The 22,607-nt window shown below is 38.6% G+C and overlaps 3 protein-coding genes across 5 annotated transcripts; 1 reads left to right on the top strand and 2 right to left on the bottom strand.

The window, feature by feature from the left end:
- Positions 1-926: 926 nt before the first annotated feature.
- On the top strand, positions 927-3,853 carry LOC140766446 (probable LRR receptor-like serine/threonine-protein kinase At4g37250). Its single transcript, XM_073105790.1, has 2 exons — positions 927-2,959; positions 3,037-3,853. Exons 1-2 carry the CDS (start codon positions 1,201-1,203, stop codon positions 3,705-3,707), a joined length of 2,430 nt encoding a protein of 809 aa, XP_072961891.1. The 5' UTR covers positions 927-1,200; the 3' UTR covers positions 3,708-3,853.
- Positions 3,854-7,586: 3,733 nt separating this feature from the next.
- LOC140767651 (glycerophosphodiester phosphodiesterase GDPDL7-like) lies at positions 7,587-13,203 on the bottom strand. Its single transcript, XM_073107645.1, has 13 exons — positions 13,171-13,203; positions 12,981-13,059; positions 12,768-12,884; positions 12,562-12,584; positions 12,406-12,460; positions 12,012-12,308; positions 11,705-11,814; positions 11,010-11,511; positions 10,857-10,898; positions 10,486-10,767; positions 9,240-9,379; positions 8,367-8,850; positions 7,587-7,903 (listed from the first exon to the last, which is right to left on the bottom strand). The coding sequence occupies exons 1-13, from the start codon at positions 13,201-13,203 to the stop codon at positions 7,587-7,589; spliced, it is 2,481 nt and encodes an 826-aa protein (XP_072963746.1).
- Positions 13,204-14,975: 1,772 nt separating this feature from the next.
- On the bottom strand, positions 14,976-19,056 carry LOC140766928 (nucleolar GTP-binding protein 1-like). 3 transcript variants are annotated; one of them, XM_073106623.1, is made up of 3 exons: positions 18,805-19,056; positions 15,486-17,585; positions 14,976-15,341 (listed from the first exon to the last, which is right to left on the bottom strand). In XM_073106623.1, exon 2 carries the CDS (start codon positions 17,546-17,548, stop codon positions 15,524-15,526), a length of 2,025 nt encoding a protein of 674 aa, XP_072962724.1. In that variant the 5' UTR covers positions 17,549-17,585; positions 18,805-19,056; the 3' UTR covers positions 14,976-15,341; positions 15,486-15,523. The 3 variants fall into 3 exon arrangements, with proteins under 3 accessions (XP_072962724.1, XP_072962725.1, XP_072962726.1); XM_073106624.1 differs by having other exon boundaries at positions 15,522-17,585; XM_073106625.1 differs by having other exon boundaries at positions 14,976-15,333; positions 15,522-17,585.
- Between the last annotated feature and the right edge of the window lie 3,551 nt (positions 19,057-22,607).

The raw sequence follows: 22,607 nt of genomic DNA, 5'->3' as shown, positions 1-22,607 counted from the left end.
ACCCTTACAATAAAAACAGGGATGAAATATTCCACCCATTCACACACACACACATATCCCTCCATAAATCATGCCATGTGAGGAGAACATACACAGAGATTAGATAAATAACATTCCCTTCTCATCCTCTTATTTCTTATTTTGTCCACTCTTGTTGAGAATAGTGTACCGGTGGGATCTAACTTCGATCCGGCTCGCTATTTGGTTTGATTTGAATCAAATTTGGATAAATTTTTTTTTTATCCAATCTAGATACTGATTCGGATATGAATAATATTTTTGAAAAAAAATGGATATGGATTTAAATACTGGTCAGATATAATTTTCTAATTCAGATACAAATACCAAATATCTATTTATCTGCATATTTTTTATTTTTTTTAAAATAGTAAATATTAATAATGTTACTAATAATATGTTAGTTGTACAGATTAATTTTGACATGCACTAAATTTATCTGTTTTTGAAACTCATAATATTTGTAAGTTAATTGTCTCTAAATAAAATATTATAGTTCATTTAAAATTTCATCTTCTATCTAAAAAATTATCTGTATTCATTTAGTTAGGATATGATTTTAAATTTTATTATTCATATACTCTCGGATAAAAAATATTAATTCAAATAAAGGTTAAGTATTATCCGATCCGCTTTGGCCTCTAAATGAATGGGTTTTCTACCCGGGGGGACCTTGTAGTTCTCACTCCTCACATTTGTGGACGCTTTCCAACACTGGGAGATTCCTCTCTCTTCTCTTTCTTTTGGCCATTCCATTCCCTCCTTTTTAACATCCCAAGCCCGGGAAGAGTAGAAAAGAAAAACTACTTAATTAATAATTCTTCTTCTACTGTTACTCTGTTTTCAAAGGTTAAATATTTATGGAGGGATGAGCTGTGGTCTCATTATATTAACTCCACCAGCAGCCAAGCTGCTCCCCCCACTCTAACCTCACATGCTCTTCTCCTCTCTCTCTTCTCTTAACTTGGCTTAATGTTAGTGGGTCTTCTTTTTTTCTCATTAATTTGGTGAACTACTCCCCCTCCCCTCTATAGAAAAGAGAAAACAGAGAGTAGCAGGTGGTACCCAAAATTCCTCCTCCTCCTCACCACCATCACCACCTTCTCTCCTGCTCCTCCTCCTCCTCCTCTTCTTATCCTCCTGTCTCCTGACGCATGGTGTGTGCTCCAGGCGTCAATCAACATGAGGTCTTCAAGCAGTTGTGTTCCTCTGTTTTTTTCCTTTCTTCTTCTGCTCCTCCCTTCTCCTCTCCTGAGTCTTAACTCGGATGGAATTTTCCTCCTCTCCTTCAAGTACTCCATCCTCAGTGATCCCTCGTCGGCGCTCGCTGACTGGGACTACGCCGACAACTCCCCCTGCTCCTGGAATGGCGTCATGTGCATGGGCTTCCCTGCTGCAACAGATGCAACTGGACTTAATTTGAACGCCACCACCGTTGTTACGGCTTCTGATGTCTATACTCCTACTGTTTCAAGAGTGATCAGCTTGGTTCTACCCAACGCCCAGTTGTTGGGCTCCGTCGCGCCGGAGCTCGGCCTCATCGAGCATCTCCGCCACCTTGATCTCTCTAACAACATCCTCAATGGCACCCTCCCGGCCACCCTCTTTAACGCCTCGGAGCTCCGGGTCGTCTCCCTCGCGAACAACGAGATCTCCGGCGAGCTGCCCGAGCTCGTCGGAGGGATGAGGAGCCTCCAAGTACTCAACCTGTCCGACAACGCATTGACTGGAAGATTACCGGCAAATCTGACGCTGCTGTCTAATCTCACCACGCTTTCCTTGGCTAATAATTACCTCAATGGAGAAGTGCCAAGTGGGGGATTTGATGGTCTTCAGGTGTTTGATCTGAGCTCCAACCTTGTGAATGGCTCTTTACCTCCGGATCTTGGCGGGACAAGTCTCAGGTACTTGAATTTGTCTTACAACCGGCTCACGGGGGAGATCCCAGTTGAGCTGGGATCAAGATTTCCAGCAAACGCTACGATTGATCTCTCCTTCAACAACCTCACCGGACAAATTCCTCAATCGGGTGCTTTTCTTACCCAAAAACCATTAGCTTTCGCCGGGAATCCGGATCTTTGTGGGAAGCCACTGAGGGAAATGTGCACAATTCCTTCGACTCTCTCCGACCCTCCTCCCAATGGCTCCACCACGGCGCCCGCCGAATCCAAGTCTCCGCCGGCATTCGCGGCGATGCCGGAGAACCCAACTAGGAGTTCGCCAGGGCCTGGCGGAGAAAGGTCCAGGCAAGGCGGGCTTAAGCCGGCGGCAATTGTAGCTATCGTCGCCGGAGACGTAGTCGGCATTGGGGTTCTTTTCTTGGTAAGCTTGTATGTATATCAAGTCAAGAAGAAGAAGCAACAACAACAACTACAGCAGCAGCAGAAAGAGGTGAGAGGAATTGGGTTGAAAGAAGCAAAGGCATCAGCATCATCCCCTGAGCACAGAGGACTAGTTTGCTGTCTAAGGAGCAAGAATGGCAGCAGCGGCAATGAGACCGAGGAGACCTCCGAGAGCTGGGCGTCATCTGAATCTGAAGCAGAAGCAGATCAACAACCCCGCAAGGCTGGGAAAGAGGGAGCCAATGGCAAGTCGCAAGCACAGGGTAAACAACAGGCGGCTATGCTTGTCTCTGTCGACGGAGAGACTGAGCTAGAGCTGGAGACACTACTGAAAGCCTCGGCTTACATACTCGGAGCCACCGGATCCAGCATTGTTTACAAGGCGGTGCTCGCTGACGGCACCGCCCTGGCCGTGCGAAGGATTGGCGAGAGCACCACCACTGATAAGTTCAAAGATTTCGACGCGCAGGTCCGTGCCATCGCAAAATTCCGCCACCCAAATCTCCTCCGCCTTCGTGGGTTCTACTGGGGCGCCGACGAGAAGCTCGTCATCCATGACTACGCCCCTAATGGCAGCCTCGGCAACATTTCCTTCAGCAGTAAGTGCTCAACTCTTATCTCTCAGCTTACATATTGGTGTCTTTGCTATCAATTGATCGCGTCAAATTGTGCGCAGAGAAGCTGGGCTCATCACCATTCAACCTGAACTGGGAGGCAAGGATTACGATTGCGAGAGGCGTGGCGAGGGGGCTCGCGTACCTTCATGAGAAGAAGAGCGTCCATGGCAACGTGAAGCCAAGCAACATCCTACTTGGTCCAGAACTGGAGCCATGGCTTGGAGACTTCGGCTTAGAGAGATTAGTTTCCGGCGACGGCAGCTCCAAAACGGGCGCGTCGGCCCGGCAATTCGGAAGCAAGCGATCGATGCACTCGACGAGCAGCCTCCCGGACTTGTCGCAGATGACCGGAACTAGCCCCTGCTCCTCCTCTGCTGCAATGGCCCCTGCCCCATACCAAGCACCAGAGTCCTTAAAGAACCTGAAGCCCAATGCAAAGTGGGATGTGTACTCTTTTGGCATGGTACTACTTGAGCTGGTTGCTGGGAGAGTCTTCTCAGAGGTGGAGTTATGCCAATGGAATTCTGGGTTTGTTTTGGAGGAGAGGAATAGGATTCTGCGAATGGCTGACCCATCACTGCGAGGCGAGATAGAAGGCAAGGAAGAAGCTCTCCTCAGTTGCTTCAAATTGGGTTTTGCTTGCTCTGCCATGGTTCCTCAAAAGAGGCCTTCCATGAAGGAAGCAGTGCAAGTGCTAGAGAGGATACCATCCTCTTCCTTGTCTCCTTAGTCTTTCACTGATCTCACTGGCAACAATGGGATCAGAATTCTCAGTGTTGGGTGTTGCCATTAACCTTTTCCATTGTAACAAAAATACTTCAATTGTTTGTGTTGTATTATGATTTCGAGCTCAATATCTGAAGGGAAATTTCTTTATGTGCATTGATGAAGGTGATTGTTAAAGTAACTTCTCCATTTTAACAATTGGTTGGCATGGTCTCTTTTATTGAGTTAAATCAATGACATCTCCAATCAAATCGGAGTTTTATGAATGGGTTTTATGAATTTTCTATGGGTAGTATTATTGTAGCCCATCAAAGCAATGAGAAGCTCATCAGTTTAGTTATCATTTGCTTCTTTACTCTATACACATTGTAGGAGATTAGCTCAACTACTCTGACCAGCAACATCATTAAGACATTGATTGATCAGGACGTTTACCATATCAACCATTAAAAGAATGTCTATATTATAAATAAACTTAAAAGGATAAAAATATACCATATTTACACTTATACTAAGTATCATATACTCACAGTATTACCTATTTAGGGCTAAATTCATTTCACTCACTATAGTTTACTTGTCACTTTACCTTCTTATTATTACATTCAAACTAAAATCATCATTTGTCATTATATTTGATCTATTGCTAAGTAGAACTTGAAGATATTTATTAAAAATAAAGTTATAATAAAAACATACATATGTATTATCATATTTTTATCATCTAAAATTTGAATGACATTTTCTACAATTTATCTCAAATAAATAAAATAACGATTTCAGTTTGAATATAATTATAATGGGATAAAATAACACAAGTAAAACTAAAAGGGGGTGATATAAATTTAGGTCTAACCGGAGAGGGATAAAATGTAGTTTTTCCGTATCATATATTAGATATTGACCGTAATGTATGTTTTAGTGAACTTTAGGAAAGATATTTCGAGAAATATGAGTAAATATTAAAATTTTATTATAACAAAGGGTTATTGAACAATGAATGTGCCAAAGAAGATTAGAGATAAGAAATATAAAATAGGTTTAATCACATGGACATAAAAGCATCTTAGCTTTTAAGAGCATATCAAAAAAAATTAAATGGAGGTCTTTAAGAAGACAATGTCCTCTAGGCATTGGATTCCAACCAAAGTCTCTAGAGAAAGCTACAGAAAGTAGTCTGTCCATTTAACATTTTTTTTTTAAGCTAATGAAGGACAGTAACCCAACTGGAGTCTGCAAGGCTTAGGGTTAATCCAAGATTCCAAACCCTCGTGTTTATGCCTAAGAAATTAGTACTAAACTTGTAACGGTATAATTTCTCTTTTTCTAATTAAAAATGACTAAAAGAAATAAAGTATTATCTAAAGCGTTTCAATAAAATTTGTATTAAAATAAACTCAATTTGGTACTTAATTAATCTATTTTAATAAATAAATTAAGAAAAAAATTGATTTATTTTAGTCAACAACTCTCGAGGAGTTAGTGAATGGTCTAAACGAATTAAAAAAATATATATATAGGAAGGGACAAATATTATTATTCCTAGAAAATATAGGAATATTACTTATCAAATTCAAAGTCTAAGATGATGGCTAGATGTAAGTTTAGAAGGAAAGAAACTCACTATTTGCAACAGGAAAAGAGTGCTAACCTACGGCAGGAATTGTTGCAAATTAGAAGCGAAAACTATAGCAAATTCTCCAACGCACACGTATATATTATCTACTTGCTGATGGAGTTTTGACATTCTTGTTCACGTTAACAACTATGACCTGGAAGCCCCCCACACAAGAATATCAGGATTTTATGCAAGCAGTGCCACATTAGCCTGCCAACTCTAGTCTCTAGATGAAAAATGAAAAATAATAGAAAAAAAGACTCTAGTCTCTAGCTGGGAGTTTTTGATTATTTTAGGTCTTCTAGTAACTTTTTTTCGCATGACTAATTCCCGTCTAAATTTAAATCCAAGACTATATGAATTCTATTATGTCGGCAATTTTGCTGAGCGGAGTGACAAGTTTTAAACATAAATTATTATTTTTTATTTAGTGATTTATATAAAAATTTGAAGGTCAACTAGTAAATTACTAAAAGTCCGGGGGAGGAATTTCTATGTAAGTTGCCGTTCAATTTCATGACTTTTAAATTCCTAAATTGAAAAGCGATTATATAGAAATTGATCTCCTTAGATTTAAGGATTTAAAATCGTTGTTCGAATTGATAGTTTATCATTGTTAGATGTGATCATCGGGTAACTCGGGCTAGGTTTGGGTCGGACCGATCAACTTGGCCACTATGTTCGCTAACCTGTCTACGAGTGGGTCGGGCTAGGCCGGGTTCAAGATGGGCTAGAATAGTCTAGCCCGTTATCTCTCGTCAACTCGTGAAAGATCGAGCTAGCCGGGCTGGGTCGAGCCAGGCCAAGCTCCCCCTCAATATAGGCTATACACTTGGATATATAGAATTATCCTCTCTATTCTTCCGCCTTCTTAATCTCTTATTCCTTCCCTTTATTCTTACTATATTTATCTCAACTTCCTCCTCTCCTATGGACTTCCCCGGTGACAACATCGTAGCCTTCGGATCCAACGAAACATACCTTAAGGACATCGTCCCTGGCGATTCTCGCCTGAAGAGCTCCCCCTCTCCCAAGAACCCACCTTCCCAGTGGCGCTGCCAAGCTCTAAGCATATTCCTTCGATGGCGCTAGGAAATTCTTCTCTAGGGATTGTGATTTAGCAGAAGGAAATGGAAATTCCTTCACTTGGTGCCACGTCGAGCTTCCCCAAGGGAGCCAAAAGTTTGCCCTAAATGCTCAATATCTAATCGAATCCCTTTGCCCTCCATTGAAGCTCCAAGAAATCTTAGCCCTTGTAAGCAACATGGATGGGTCATTGGTGTTCAGGGTCAAATCTCCTAGCACGACAATGAGCCCCTTTATAGGTTGAGAAAATCGGCATGGCAGATGAGAAACCGCCATCTAAGAGACTATTAGAGATCTATGTATGATCTCGGATGCCTCTCCTCGCTTCATAGCCACACAAACACCACTATGATCTCCTCAACTCTCTTCTCCTTAATGGCTAAACCCTTTGTCCTCCCCCAATAAAACCACCCTCCATCACCTCCTTCCTCCCTAAACAGTAACACTTCTTCGTCCTCCCCCAGTAGTACTGCCATCCATCACCTCTCACCTCCCTCCTCCCTCCTCCCTAAATAGTAACCCTTCTTCGTCCTCCCCAAATAGAATCGCCCTTCATGCAAGGCCTCCTTCAGCTCCTCCTCCCTAAGCTAGTTGAAGGAGGTGCAAATAAAAAATTGATGACCGAAGATGATGAACGGGTGGGCCGAACAGGTCAAGTCGGGTTGGGTGGGCAAAAAGCTTACCCATGCCACCCATTGGTAATTTGGACTTGGGCCAGGCCCAAAACAAGTTCAGACCAAGCTTAGCTCGGTCCAAACCAGGCTGGGCTGGGCCAAGCACGGGTGTGCTGGGTCGTTTTATCAGGTCTAACCATCGTGATAAAATACACTTAATAAAGAAACAAATTTGGGAGGACAATTTTTGTCAAAAACTTCCTCTGATTGGTACGGCGATCATTTTTGAGGATCCTTCCACTGCTGCCATGAGATCTTTGTACTTGTATATTCTATTTATCTTGTGAATGGTTGCCGAAGATTTATTCATTTACTTATAACATCCTCTTTTAATTTGCTCTTTTGGATTTTCATTTAGGCAGTCATTGACCAAAACAAACGAAATGCACATCCTAATACTGCAAGTTTAATAACAATAAATGTTACGTAAAATAACAAATCGAGTTAAAAAAAAAAAAAAGAGAGAAGATGTTATAGAAATAAAATGTCAAGTCCCCCCAAAGGATCAATGGTAGCTCAAAGATATGATCACAAGCACCACCGTCAAAAGACATCGAATACCACCGTTTGCGGCAATCGCCGGCTGACTGCTTTTAGGGTCTGTCATCGTCGTCGTCGTCGGTGCTGCAGCCGGTGCTGCCTCATCAGCGATGTGAATAACCGGCGGCAACGGTGGGTCAACAATATCGGCAGCGTCCAGTGCAGGAGCCGGAGCTTGGGCCGGAGGCAATGCTTCCGGTGGAGCCAAGGAGAGCAGAGAACCGGGCTCCGTCGGCAATATTGTGTAGGGCAGTTGGCTCTTCTCATATGAGCATGGGCTCCCTGCAAACGTTCACTTCTCATTAGTACGCATGGGATGCATGCCAATGGACTGCTCACTTGGAAGTTCTTTTCCTTTTAGAGAAAACAATAAACAGTTCATGTGGTTTGCAAACTGCAAGATAGATTGCAACATCGAAGATAGTATCAGTTTGGATATACTACTCCGAATTATGATAAGTTGTTCAACTTTTTGATTGCAACTTTTGAACTCTTTACCTGAGACTAATTAATACTTGCAGAAATCCACCTTAAGAATAAAACAAGCTTGATTTCTAATCAATATGCGCAGCAACCAAATTTCGTTTCTATGATAAAATAGTTATACATCCAAAAGGATGCTAAGTTTGCAGGATAAGTGAACGATAGAAAAAAAAAAAAGAATAGTCAAAAGTATAATGTATGAGATCTTGGTCATCAAAAAGCAATAATTTGATATCTATTTACTGTGAAAGTTGGTACTTACTCAGATATGCAGTAGCAGTGGCAGGGAATTCAGTGATAAGACCAGCAACTCCAAGACCATCAACATAAGTAGCGATTTCAACCATGGGATCTGAGAAGAAATCAAATGGTAGCGAATCTAGCTCATTCCGCAGCACTGAGACGTAAACAGGTAGGTTTGCATCTCGCATCGCCTTCATCACACCAGTAAATCCTGAAAGAAAGGGGCCTGCAGTTGAAACAAGGGAAGCTCTGGGGAGTTTTACTACGTGAGCAAACTGCTTGATCTCATCCACTGTTGGCTTTGCAGTGTTGCTTATGGTTTCTGGGATCTCGAGAACTCGCTTGTAGCTGTTGTATTTCTTGAAAATAGAGAGAACTGCAGTGTCGTCAGACTGGATGAGGACTTGCTGAGTGGTTTGTTTGTCGTAGCTCGCATTCGTTAATGCACCCGAGACCGCATCAACAATATCAAGACCCTTCTCGGATGCCAGATAGGGAGCATTCTGCATGTAAAGAAAAAGAGATTCTCTAATGAAATGGCTTCTGAGATGTATTAAATTTTCAGGCGATGGTCACAGCATTTCTTAGGATTCAACGATAAGTACACAGTGGTATTTGACATTTAATCTCTAAAAGCTACAAGATGTCGTCAAGTCCATTTAGGCATGGATTTATGTTGAACCATCCAGACATAATATTCTTATGAGATTATGAAATGTGCATCTAAATTAATTAACAAGTGACAATAGTTTAATACTTCAATTTTAACAGAACAAACAATTTTATCCTACTGACTGGTGATACAGTTGCTGTAAGCATCCAAACAATTTTAATAAGTGCTGTTCGTTAGACAAGTAAATTCTTAGACAGGAATAAGATAATGATCACTTACCTCTATATTGATTAAGATACCAGGTACAGTGCTGTTCTTCGCAAACTCCAGAAATTCAGCCAGAGTCATTAATTTTCCCTTATTTTTTGCTGCAGGATTTCTTATCGCACCCGCTTGAGCGAAGGGGCTCAGGATCTCAGCTGAGAAAAATAAAATTGACAAGAGCTATAAGTAATATAATTTGAGAAATACTGCAATAAAATTCAATAGTACTTGCTACATCGCCTAATGACATAGAAGTTCTAGTATCACAATTACGCGATATAGCTGCAAGGTCTTCATCCATGTTTCAGTAGTCCATGAGAAACTCCTTAAGGGTTCCTCCTATGATAACCACAATACATATAGCTTCAGTCTGAGTTTCACTCTTTATCTACTCTTTGAGATTCCTTTCCTAACAAAGTTAGGATAACGCACTAGCGTGACAGTACTAGTGTTTCTGCTATCTTGCAGCCACAACTTCTATTGTTTCAAGAGAAATTCAACATTTTTAATTGATTAGACCTCCTAGTCGCTTAACACGAAAGAATTGATTCCTTTTAAGACAACCAATTCTCTATATTGAAAGTTTTACTTCTGAAAGTAATGTGCTAATACTGTACATAGTCTTGAATAAGTCTGTCCAATTAGTCTTATTGCATGATATAGAGCAGCAAATATATAGACTGTTATTTTACGAATTAACCGCAAAGTAGAGCACAGCAACAAAAATCTAACACATTGAAGGAACTGAAGTAAAGAGTATAGAAAACATCAATACTAACACCTGTGACCAGATTTATCATATATATTCAGCATCTAACATAGGTGCAAATCAGTGTAGGGAGTAAACAATTTGGATTATGACCTGAATACAAGACACTTATCAGTGTTATCCTACGCAAAAAAAAAAAAACTTAAAAGCACCAGCAAAAATATACTCTAGATTCTAGAATGGAATGCCACAACCAAGAAAGTTGATTTCAAAAGAGTGCAAATTCTATAAGTTCTACATACTTGGCTTTCATCATTTGAACCCTATGAAGGTATCACTTCATGTGACAGGTTGATTCTCGCCAATGCATCCTAAATCCTAATGCTGGGGTATGCAAGTCAAGCAAAGTGCCTCTCCAATAAAGAAAACACAGCCACAAATTCTTGTCTATGGACACCTTGTTTGCCTGATTCCCTTTTTAAGTTATAAATATAATCTCACACTCTGGAGATATCAACAAAATTTATTATGAAAATGGCTGACTGTCCTTACGCTTCAGGGTCTGGATATCGCTCCATGTGAGATCAAAGGAGAAGATCCCACTGTCTGTTTGTATGTCAGGGACATTGCTTGATTGGCTCATGAAAAAATCTATTGCATTTGTGCCACTCATAAGATCTGCTGTATCCAAGCAGAAGGCTACTCCGTCTTTCGACATCTGAACGGAGCAGTCAATTACATCTGCACCATCTTCCACTGCTTGCTGATAAGCAAGATCTGTAGATCCAGCAAAGATGCCACTCGCACCGTTGTGAGTAATTACCAGCGGTCTCCCTGAAACCAACCAAATTTATAGAAGTAATTGGTGTCTCACTAAATGAACAGCAGATTAGTATGTTTAAGTTTCAGCATAGCTAGCTTACCTTTCTTACGAGCAGTATCATTATTGTTATATGCCAAGCAAGCTACAGGAAACCATAGAGATTCATGTATCAACAATCTTCTGCCAAGTTAAGTGACTTGGGAGAACATTTAGAACTGCAATATTACTGTAAGTAGAGAAGAAAAGTACTTGCCTACTGATTCTGATGCTGTGGATGGGAAGTCTGTAAGCAGACCATCAACTGAGAAGTTTGAGTTATCTATATAATGCAAGTACTCTGCTGTTGGGTCAAAACTATAGTTGTAACTCGCAGGTAGGTCATTCGCGAAAATATCGGCATAAATTTCAAGGCCCAGACTATGAGCATCTGTAACTAGAGTAGTATGTGGCTCTAGATATTGATCTTTATTGACAGGCCATATGTAATTCTTGGGCACAAGGATTCCAGAAGCAAATGACTTAATTTCTTGCAGGTCTTCGAGTAGGGAACTGTATGTTTTGTTGGTGGAGGGTTCCACTGCATTCGCATCTCGAAAGCGGAAGATGAGCTTCGTCTTTCCTTTCGGCAACTTTCCATTGAGACCTTTCAAAAAGGCAATTTCTGGAGACGATATGTAATCAATTCTATTCATTTTTGATGCTCCTCGAATGTATGTAATAATGTCTAATTTATGTTCCTTGAAGAACATGTAATACTGCAACAAATTGAAGACAGGTTCAGATCACTGCTGAATATTTACAACTAGCATCATTCTGAAGTGGCAAAGTATAGTAAATCTTGAAAGAGAAAATATGAAAGTTAAACAATAAGCTAGAATGATTAAGCATCACAATCTAGACTATATGCAGGAAAACAAAAATGATAAGCTTTGGTACAGTCATGCTTACCTGCACATTCAACCAAAACTGTGAGGGGCGAAGGCCTGTGACTTCCTCGACGGTGAGCAGTGGCAAACTGTCATCAAATATACTTGGCCGGGAATAGATACTCTGGACCACTTTGAAATGATAAATGTAACAAAGAAAGGTAGTTCAGCCTAAGTTTCAGTTATTTCAGTTATCGCTATAAACGTCAAAAGTATCTGAGATTTAGCCTAGGACTCTTTTCTTCTAGCTTGAATTGTGCAAATTAATCTAGTAATGATACAATTACCTCGAGCGCCAAGTAGAAGAGTAAGAAATGATGTATACTTACTTGTGATATTGTTATATATCTCATCTAAAGTGAAGTCCACCGAGAACCATCCGCGAACGGATTCTCCGTTCACAGAGTAAATTTTCCTCCTTTTTGGAAAAATAGTAGCTATATTTGTGGAATTGTCAAGTCTTAAATCTGTTTTGCAAATGCCAGCCCCATCCTTTGTTAACTGCAGATCACACAACAGAATAACATCCTTCAAGCTTGTGGACAAGGCGAATTGGTAGGCGAATTCACTAGACTCAGGGAAGAGCCCCGAGTATCCACCGCGTGCTACAATCGCCGGCGCATTGCCTGCAGATTTGAAGACAAAATGTAGTAAGATCCTAAGTTTGCAGTTCCCTAACAGTTAGATGTCAGATTTCTTGTAATTGATTGACATTGAACCTACCTGATATACATGCATTTGTAGTTAGAAAAAGAAGATGAATTGCTAATGCCTTGATCTAAAGACATGAACAATATTTAGGGCATGAAAGAGAATCTGAATTAGTATCTGTGAAACCGATAAAAGAGAATGCAAAAGAATCAAATTTTGACTGTTTACTTGAAGATCCTTGTGCATAATTGCTACAAGGGGCAAAAGAGCAATCTTTCATATCATAGTCATGATCATTATGATTTATTATTATCTAACAAATATATATATATAAGAATCTCAGATTTATCTTGATAAATTCATGAGAGAGAAGAACTTTGAAACATAAAAATGTTACTTGGTCCAATTAATTTAAGAATACGATAAGATTTTACCGCGGAGCGTCAGCCATTTCGGTGGAGGAGAACTAGCAGCAGCTGCTCCATGGAGAAGAAGCAAAAGGGGAAGAAATGGATACCACATTGTTTTATAAAGATTTATCCCTGGAAGACCTATAATCCAAACAATTAATCAAAACCAAAATGGAAAAATTCAAATAAATGCCAAAACAATCAAGAAAAGAATTATAATTTAGGGAATTCACCAACCGCAAACAAACAAAGGATTCCTGATTCGTGTAGGATTTCGCCGGAGGAGAGGTCCGGCCAGAAACCTACCTAAAAGAAGCTACACAAAAGAAAACTTCTTATTTATGGGGACTTCAAATGCATTTTATTTTTATTTTTGTTGTTTATTTAATTTGATCTCTCTGGAATTGATGTCCGTTTTATAACAAACGGTAGAGCTGAAACTTCTCCCATCTTTCTCCATTATGGCTACTGCTATTTTTAACCCCCTTTCCCATTATATCTCTCTCTGTCTCTCTCTTCCCTAGACTTGGGCAGGACGGTAGTTTGATTTAATGGCGGGAAGATTTGAGCGAGCTTGAGAGTTTTTATTTGGACTACAAATTATTTAAAAAGGATTAATTATAAATTGCCCCCCATAGTTATGCCTAAAAATTAAATTACCCCCTAAACTTTTAATTATGTCACTTTTCCTCCCCTATAGTTAGACTAATAGAAAAGTACAGGAAAAAATTAGTAGAGAAAATTTTCCTACCACAATGAATATAAAATGTTAGTCTCTTTCCATTCAATTTACTCATCATATTTGATACTTTAATTTAAAACAAACTTATATTTTCATCCTCTTCTATCTTCTTGGATTTTTGTTATTATCGTAACTATCATAATATGAAAAAAAAAATCAATCATCTTAGATTATATTTACTTAATTTTGTATGAATATTATAATAATTAATACTTTCTGAAGACCCACGAAACCAGTAAAACTGGACGGCAACGGCAATTACCCCTAACATATAAATATATATAACACCCTCTTCTAATTTTCTTCTTATATAAATAAATATTTAATCTAATAACTCTCATTTTAGGATAAAAATATTATGTAACCCACCTGCTAGACTATCTAAGAAAATAAATTAGATACTGACAACAAAAAGGAAGAAATTAGTTACTGACAACCAAAAGGAGAAAAGGTCCGCTTGGAGAAGCAATCTTGTTTTCTTTTGGTCTTCGATGAGTTACTTGTTATTAGTTCTAGTAGCTAGATGTATGTAATTATATGTCTTGAAAGTAGCTAATGAATGATTAGAACAAGCTCATAGGAATTAAGAATACAGAGAAACAGCAGCTGAAGACAGCAGAGAAGGATTTTTACATAAACCGAGTGAGTAAGCGCAGCAAGAACACAAGGAATCAGCATTACTAGTATTTCAGAGCAATAATGCATCACTGTTACATTGTTACGAACCGAACTAATGAGAGAGTTAGATTGTATTTGGATTGAAGGGAGTTTTTTTATGGTGATAGAAGGGATAGAAAATAGATGAATATAGGATTAGGGATACTTGCGATTAGAGAAGAGAATATGACGAAGGAAAAGAAGGGGTCGACAAATGAGAAGGATCTAACTAATATAGACTAGGGGTCGATGTGAAGTTAGGGCAAGAAAAAGAAGAGAGAGGAAGAGAGATAGCGAGACTCCACAATACTCAAAGGCTATCTTTTAGACCCAAACAACAAAAATAAATCCCTAGAAACCAACACGCTGCAGCGTGTGGCCATTTGAACGAGTTCACTGTTCTTGCGAATGCGTGCAAGAGTTCGAACAAGCCTGAGGACATTCAAACGCATAAATATTGTTCTCTGATTTTATGAATGCGTACAGACGTTCGTATGGTACATTCAAATACAATCCAGTAACGTTCCACCGCCCAAAAAGCCTTATTTTCCAAAGTAAATTTATTTCTTCCTATACAACTTAGATCCTGTATCATTCACTAACATTCTCTTAATTTGAAGCCTTCTCATAATTAGTTTACTTTAGCTGAAGCTCCCAAGATAGAAGAAAACATAGATAGCACAATTTGCAAGTTGTATTCAGATAATACTACAGCAAAGGAAACAATAAAGTAAAGAGCTCATATAGAAAATTTTAGGCCCCAGTAGAAAATGTTCAAACTGAATCATGACATCGTACATGTCAATCTCATCAAGTACATCCAAAACAAGCAATTAAGCACAGCCAAAAGTTCCCAAAGGTCGAAACATAAATATGATTTAAACAAAATTTTTGCCTAATTCGTTTTTGACAGGACTCCGTTTAAACAGAGCTTATGAAAATTGGCATCTTACAACACGCATAATTAAGTACAAAATACTCGCATAGAACTGTCTCAAGAGAAATTAGAAAGTAGTTGACAGACAAGACAGTAAAAAAAAATCATATAATGCACTTTAAGCTCTCCAAAAGGTTGTCCACTGTATTAGACTCTCAAATTCTTCATGCAATAACTTGAACAGGCAACAACACTATCTCCGTCCTGTAAAAGGACTCCATTACAAGCCTTCAGTTGCAGACTCGCAGATGAGCCTGAGATCCTGAAACAACAACGTATTTGTATAATAATTCTCAAAAAACGAAGTAGTTGTATAATATGATCTACTGAAGTAGGAAAGAAAAAGGACGGCAAGGTAAAAAGTCAGAAATTTTACACCACCAATTAGAAAAGGTGAATCTGATACCTAATTTTTCACAGTAAATGTTCGCCATTCACACACCTCTAGCGTCGGCTGGTCTTCCCAATTGACCGCTTTCCAGAAAACAAATGTTTCGGCTTCAAGTTTGGAATGACCCTATCTGCCTCTCCCTTGCGAGCAGACTTGTTCCTCAACCTAACAGATTTCTTTCCAATCTTTAGTGCCTTGAGTTTCTGAGCTGAGTCCTTAAACCCTTCTCCAGGAGTGACCTCACTAGGTGGTCGTGATGTCGACCTTGACCTCGACCTCATCCGCAACTTCTTGCGGGATTGTTCACCATCAATATCCATATCTTCTGCATCTTCACTGTCTTTAACCAGTGATCTCTCCCGCTTCCGGCCCTTCCTCGAAACAGACCTGCTCCGAGCACGATCGATAGCTGCATTTGGATCCAACCCCAAAGAAGAAAGCTGCCTTCCCATTCTGTCAGTTGTGAATTTCCTGTCTTTGTCAAACTTCCTTGGCACAATGGGACGACTTTCAGCAGTGCTCTTTTTTATCCTATGTTGTTGAATGAGCAAGCTCTTCTTCTTTCTGATCTCAGCCAAAGCTTCACGTTCCTCAGGAGATAGTTCTTTCCCATCAATCTCAAACTCTTCTTCCTCTGCCTCAGCCTCAAGCCGAAGTCCCTCCTCCCTTTCCAACTCTTCCAACCTTTGTAAGATATCAGGATCGATAAAATCATAAACATTGTGTCCATCCAGTATCTCGGGCATTATATCTTCCTTCCATTCCTCATTTTCCAGAATATAATGTTTCCTTAGATTAGAAGAATACACACCAGCTCCACCATTTTCATTCTCCAAGTCTTTCTCAAGCTTCCTCTTTTCTTTCTCAACAGTTTCCTTTGCTCGGGCCTCCAATACAGCCTGAGGAATACAAGGAGGCCGCTCTTTTGTGTCACGAGGTTTTGGAATCGCAACATGAAATCGATTTAAACAATCATTGATCTTCTTTGATTTCATCTTGATCTCCACCCTCTGATCCAGAAGTCTTTCGCAGGCAGCATTTTTCACGGCTACTACCCCATCATCTGTTAGAGTACTCATAGTCAATAGAAGTCCATCATCATTAGGTTCTGTTCCTAGGCCTACAACAGTTTTTGCAGCTTCAGCCTTCATCTCCATTACCAGCTTCCTGTCCTCCTCAGACAGACCCTCTACAGGCTGTAGATCAATCTTGTTGCAAACAATAATCAGTGGTTTGCTCATGAACAATGACTTTATGCTGTGGAAGAGTGCTGCTTGCTGTGCTATGCTGTACCCACAAGATCCTGAGATGTCTAAGAAGAAAAGCACAGCAGCCCTTAAGTGTGCTAGGGCTGTGATACTGCACATTTCTATTGCATTCCTGTCCTCAAACGGCCTATCTAGGATTCCAGGAGTATCAATTACTTGGTATCGGAGATACTTATAATCTGTGTGACCAACGAATAAGGACTTGGTTGTAAATGCATAAGGCTGGACATCGACATCAGCCCTAGTTATCTTATTTATGAAGGAGCTCTTCCCTACATTAGGATATCCACAAATCAAGATTGTTCGAGTGTTGGGATCTATGGAAGGAAGCCTGGCCATGTGTTGTCTTATCAGCTCCAGGTAACGCAAGCTGGGGGTGATACGCTTTATAACAGTGCACATGCGACCAAGAGCAGCAACCTTCAAGCACTTGCATCGGTATAAGGAGTCTCCATATTTAAGCAACCTCACATAATCTTTGGCAATCTTCCCAATGATGTTCCTAGCTGTGTTGATCTGGCCAAGTGCAAGCTTGTAGTGGTCTTTGTTGTAAAGAACATGGAGGAGATCGCCATAAAAAGGGTGGATATCATCCACCCGAGGGAACTCATCAATGATAGTAGACAGCTTCTCATGAAAGTTCTGCAGTGTGAACCTCACCTTTCGCATGTAGAATTGGCGAAGGCGAGAGATGGCATATCCCTTGTGGACCACTGTAGGAGTCTGGCGCTGGGTGCGGGACAGAATTATATCAATAAAGTCCTTCCCAGATGGGATGACAGAGATTTTCTTGAAGTTATACTGAACCATCTTCCCTTTATAAATCTCTAAACCAAAATACTGTTATCTTTACATGCACAAGAAAAGAAAACACAGTGAGTCATAAGAAAGAAAAAGAAATCCTTATTAGCAAGAGATTCAATAACAAAAATAACATGAAAAATCTGCCTAAATGACACTTAAACATGCAAAACATTTTAATGTTTAATAATCTATAAACACATCCTCAGAGAACAGAAAAATGAAATGACAGAAATCAGCACTAAACTGTGTAACTGACTATACATCATAAGAAGGTAGATAACATGTACAAGGCAGCTTAGGTTTCATAGCATGTCTATCTATTTGTTATCACTTATCAGTACACCAGAAATCAGATTGCAGGAGCCAGGAAAGTTTATTTGACTAAATGAATTTCATCTGGAAGGTAGAAAAAAAGGTATATGACATCTTAGTTTGTATGGCATGTTGCAAACTTATGGGATGTAGATCAATTATCAGTGCACCACAAATCAAATGCTGGAAATTTTAAGTAATTAACAACACTAATTTAAAATGTAAAACAAGACATCTTAGTTTTGCACTGGCCCAATTTGAGGTCTGGCAATCCATTACATAAATCAAATGACTAAAATACTCTCTACATTTATTTAGAAGGTAAGGAGGAAAGAAATATCATCCTTTACTCATTACCAGGGAGTCATAAATCATAATAATTTGGTGTCCTATTGTAAATAACCAAGCCTGGACAGAATGAAAGCTACAACCTCATCGAATCAAAGAAGTTGATTTTACTGGTTATTCCCCATCTAATCTACGGGCTAGGCTCTGCATATTACTCATTCATCTGGCCATGGTTGCATGAGAATTCTTATGTGCTAATTAAAAACTATTCTAGACAAACCCTCGGGAAGAAAAGTATTCACAAGAAAAGGCCATCAAACTTCAAAGCATAAATATTTCTCTTCACAATCACCAGATAAATTTGCGGTGAGAAAAGGCCATGAGACAATAACAGATTAGACATGGATCTGCCTAGCAAATCTTTTTCTTTTAACCAGACAAGTGATTATTGATAAACCACTTGAATGAAATCGAGAACGAAAGCTACCACCTTTCTTTCTTAGATCGAGATAAAAAAAAGAATCAAATATTTCCCAGAAATTTGGCATTGCATGCAGGATCAGTCCTCAGAGTTCGAAATAAACAGCAAAATACATCAAATATGGCATGGAGGACAAAAAGGATGGATCAAAACCAGTATAGAACCAAGGGAGAGAGATTACCTCAGGTAGGAGGGAGAGAGACGGCAACGAGACAAGCAGCCGCTTCTTCTCAGTTCGTATCACCCACGAAATATGAAGACTCTTCGAATCGAACAAAGGGTGTACGAAAACGGTAACCGGCAACTTGGATTTCTCTGGAACTCCGCAGAGGATAGGCCGTCGGCACCGCCGCACACGAGAAAGAGAGTGAAACGAACGGAGGAAGAAGAGATGGCGGCCGCAGGGTTTCGGCAAGGGATTTAAGCAGCGGCGGAGAAAGAGTCGGATTTAGGGAAACGGATACAAGTATATATATGTATATGGATAGGGTTAAGGGGATAGCGGGTTGGCCCCAACCTGACCCGTATAATAAATTAGGTCAAATTGGGTTAAACACTTAAACGGGTTAGTGTAAAGCGTTGTGCATTCGGACAAGATCCGACTATTCCAAACCCATTTAAACATTATATGAGTTTCTATCTAGCGGTGTAATCAAGTTTAGACTCCGTTAACCTAAAATATTAAGCTTGAATTGATTAGATTCAATTCTGGGTATAGCCTATTTCAAATCTATCTTGAATCAAGCTTAGATTGAATCTAGGGTTATTATTTAAAACTAAATTAAGCGAGTAACAGATTTATGTAGTTATTATTTATAATATATATTAGACTGTTTTGTGAGAAAAACTCTAAGTTAGGTTTAAATGTTTAATAACGTAAATTCTTCTCATTTGCAGTTTCCATCCGAATCACCTAGCACATACACTACTTTTAGACTAAGGTACTATTGGTTAGGGGTAGCAAAAATTAACTCAACGTGATAACTCGACTTTTAAGTAAGTTTTGTTATGTTTACTTGAACTTATGTAATTTGATAAATTTTATTACAAAATATAATTTATATTTATGTAATATGTCTAAATTTTATGTAAGGGCAAATACACAGTACATGAGATATTTGATGAAAAATATTAAAGTGGAAGATTAATTTTAAAATCAAATTATTCAAAATAATTTTAGAATTATTATTGAAGTGCTTAAACGATATCATGATGGTTGGAGAAGTATAAAAATTTTATTAAAATGCATAGGAATAGGCACTCTACATTCAATTATTTAATCTTTCGTTTGAACAAGGCGTTTGAACGCACTCTAGGGCCGTTCAAACACACCCTGGACTTGTTCGAACTCATCCTACAGTCGTTCACATATACAGAGAGCTTGTTTTGACCGTTCAATGCACCTTATAAACGTTCATACATACAACGGTGATATTCACATATACAAAAATTAATATTTGATTGTTCATAGCACGTTCACACTTCAAGTCATTGTGTTTTAACACACTCGTGTTGCGTTTAAACGCATCAATGTACTTTGCAATTTCTGAAGTTAGATCTAAAAGAATCCATGAAAAATATTTTAAAAAAATATTTATCTTATCTCTAAAAGATATTTGTCATATCTCTAAGATTATAAGAGGGTTTAGTCTAACCGTAGAAGTGATACTATCAAGTATTAACTTAGATATCATCTTTGAAGGCCATTAGAAATTAATTCTCAACTTTAGACAGAATGTGCTGAAATATTCTTGTCTCAACACACACACACACACACATATATATATATATATATATATATATATATATATATATATATATATATATATCATATTTGAAAGAATTATGTCTTGAGGGTCATTAAGACGGAAGGATCAATCTTAAAGGTCATAAATATTTGTAAATCTATATGGGAAGTTGTATATCATTGGGTCTATTGTACAAGTCGGGCGAGGCCCGTCACGCACAGATACTCTCCTATCCACATATAATCATGACATCATCAAATAAAACATGCTAACCTATCCATGAGCACATAATCCATCACCAAATACATCATACTATCAACCAAATAAACTTGTTAACATATGAATATCCAAGTCCATAATAATATACACTAGACCACTACATAATCTAATAGGGCCCACACAGGTCACAACAAACCATCAAGATACAACTAAAACAACTAATACAAGAGTACGCTATGATTCAACCTGTATTATACAAATTATCATCTAATATAAAAGAGTACAATATCAAATACTAGTACAACTCAATTTCTATATAAACTACCACCTATACCGTCTCGCACCTATAGCCCGCATCATCAATCTAAAATATCTTCTCGGGATCTCTCAAGTCGCTATCACGTACCATATATCTGAGAAAGTTAGAAAAGAAATAAAGAGAGTCATGAGCAAAATGCTCAGTGAATAGACTTTACCCCAAATCAGTGATGTCAAACAGAGAGTAAATCATGTACTGGATAATATGAATCAGAAAGAGCATCATATCATGAACGAGTATATAAATGTATCCTCAATAATACATAAATGAAAGGTAAATAACAGGTCATAACTAATAAAAGTATATAATCTTCGATAATGGGTAAACAAATCTCCATGTCATATGATCATCATAACTCTCTCTCAAATATGACACATGATACATGTCGACCATGACCATGTTATGATATCAAATGTAACTAAATATGATGTATATTGACCACTCGATAATCAGGCAATCCGATAATAATGAAATTATATGCATTTTTCAACATCTTAGTCACCAACGTCAGCTCTATATGTCATTATCATACTAGACTACTGTGCATAGTTAACACCCGGTACCCGGTCTCAACATCATGCCCGAAGGCTCAGAGTATACTCTACCATCCGCAATGAGTATCTCAAATATAACCATACCCTGCCATCCGCTAAGGGTATCAACATCCATCTAGACCGGGCACCCTTCTAGCTAATAGAAATCTCGTAAGGATAATTTGCCACATATGCCCCGGCGAACGACATGTGTCTGAATGTATGCTGCCCACACAGACTAACGACCTCAAACGTAAGGCCAATAGGATCGCGACTATGTTGAGCGATCAATCATCCACCATGTGCGTCCTAACCCTCACGCCCACTCGGGTATCCTCACGCTTTCTATTAACTATCCTATCAATCACATTTCATACTTTCCTTCTAAATGACAGATTATATGCATATATCCAGTACTGCAACAAATCATGCAACTTAGGAATTTAGGTGGTAAAGAAGCCAAGAGAAAAATGATGTAATGCAGACTCTAATGTATCTAACACATACATACTGCTGCTAATTTATCACATGCATACTCATGATAGAGATCATCCCGACATAAAACCATAACAGTATAATCATCTATAATCATCTCTATATATCACCAATGTACTCATATCCCATATCAGCCTAATTATATGCATGATAAAAATATGCTCGACAGTAATCATCTCTAAATAAAGTCATATAATTATGCTGGAGGCCAAAACATGCATGTACATAATATATAATATAACCTAATTTGAAAAAGAGATATAGGGGATAAGACTACTCACCGTTTGATCAGAAGATACAAACCACGCATCTCTTACGTCCGTCAGTTAACCGAGTGACACTCATCGCTAGCAAGGTCCACGGGGTCTTAAATAAGGGGTTCGGGGGCTGAAAATATTTAAGTAACATGAAGTTAGCCGTTCATGTAATATATGATGATTTAGAAGGTTTTAGAATTTCTACTTATCTTTATAACTAGCTAGATGTTTAATTACAGATAAAAACAACAATATAAATATAGATGAAAACCTAACTATAATTATATCTTGATTAATTAGAGATTACTTTATAAAATAATAAATAAATACATAAGCCTAGTATTTTATTTGTTACAAAATAATAATATATAATAAATTAATAGAATTACTTAAAATGTATATCATAAGAATAT

Source organism: Typha angustifolia, chromosome 9 (assembly GCF_048772165.1).
Source record: "Typha angustifolia cultivar Huaian chromosome 9, ASM4877216v1, whole genome shotgun sequence".
In the NCBI taxonomy this organism is placed as follows: domain Eukaryota; kingdom Viridiplantae; phylum Streptophyta; class Magnoliopsida; order Poales; family Typhaceae; genus Typha; species Typha angustifolia.
This window is presented reverse-complemented; position numbering and strand designations above follow the sequence as displayed.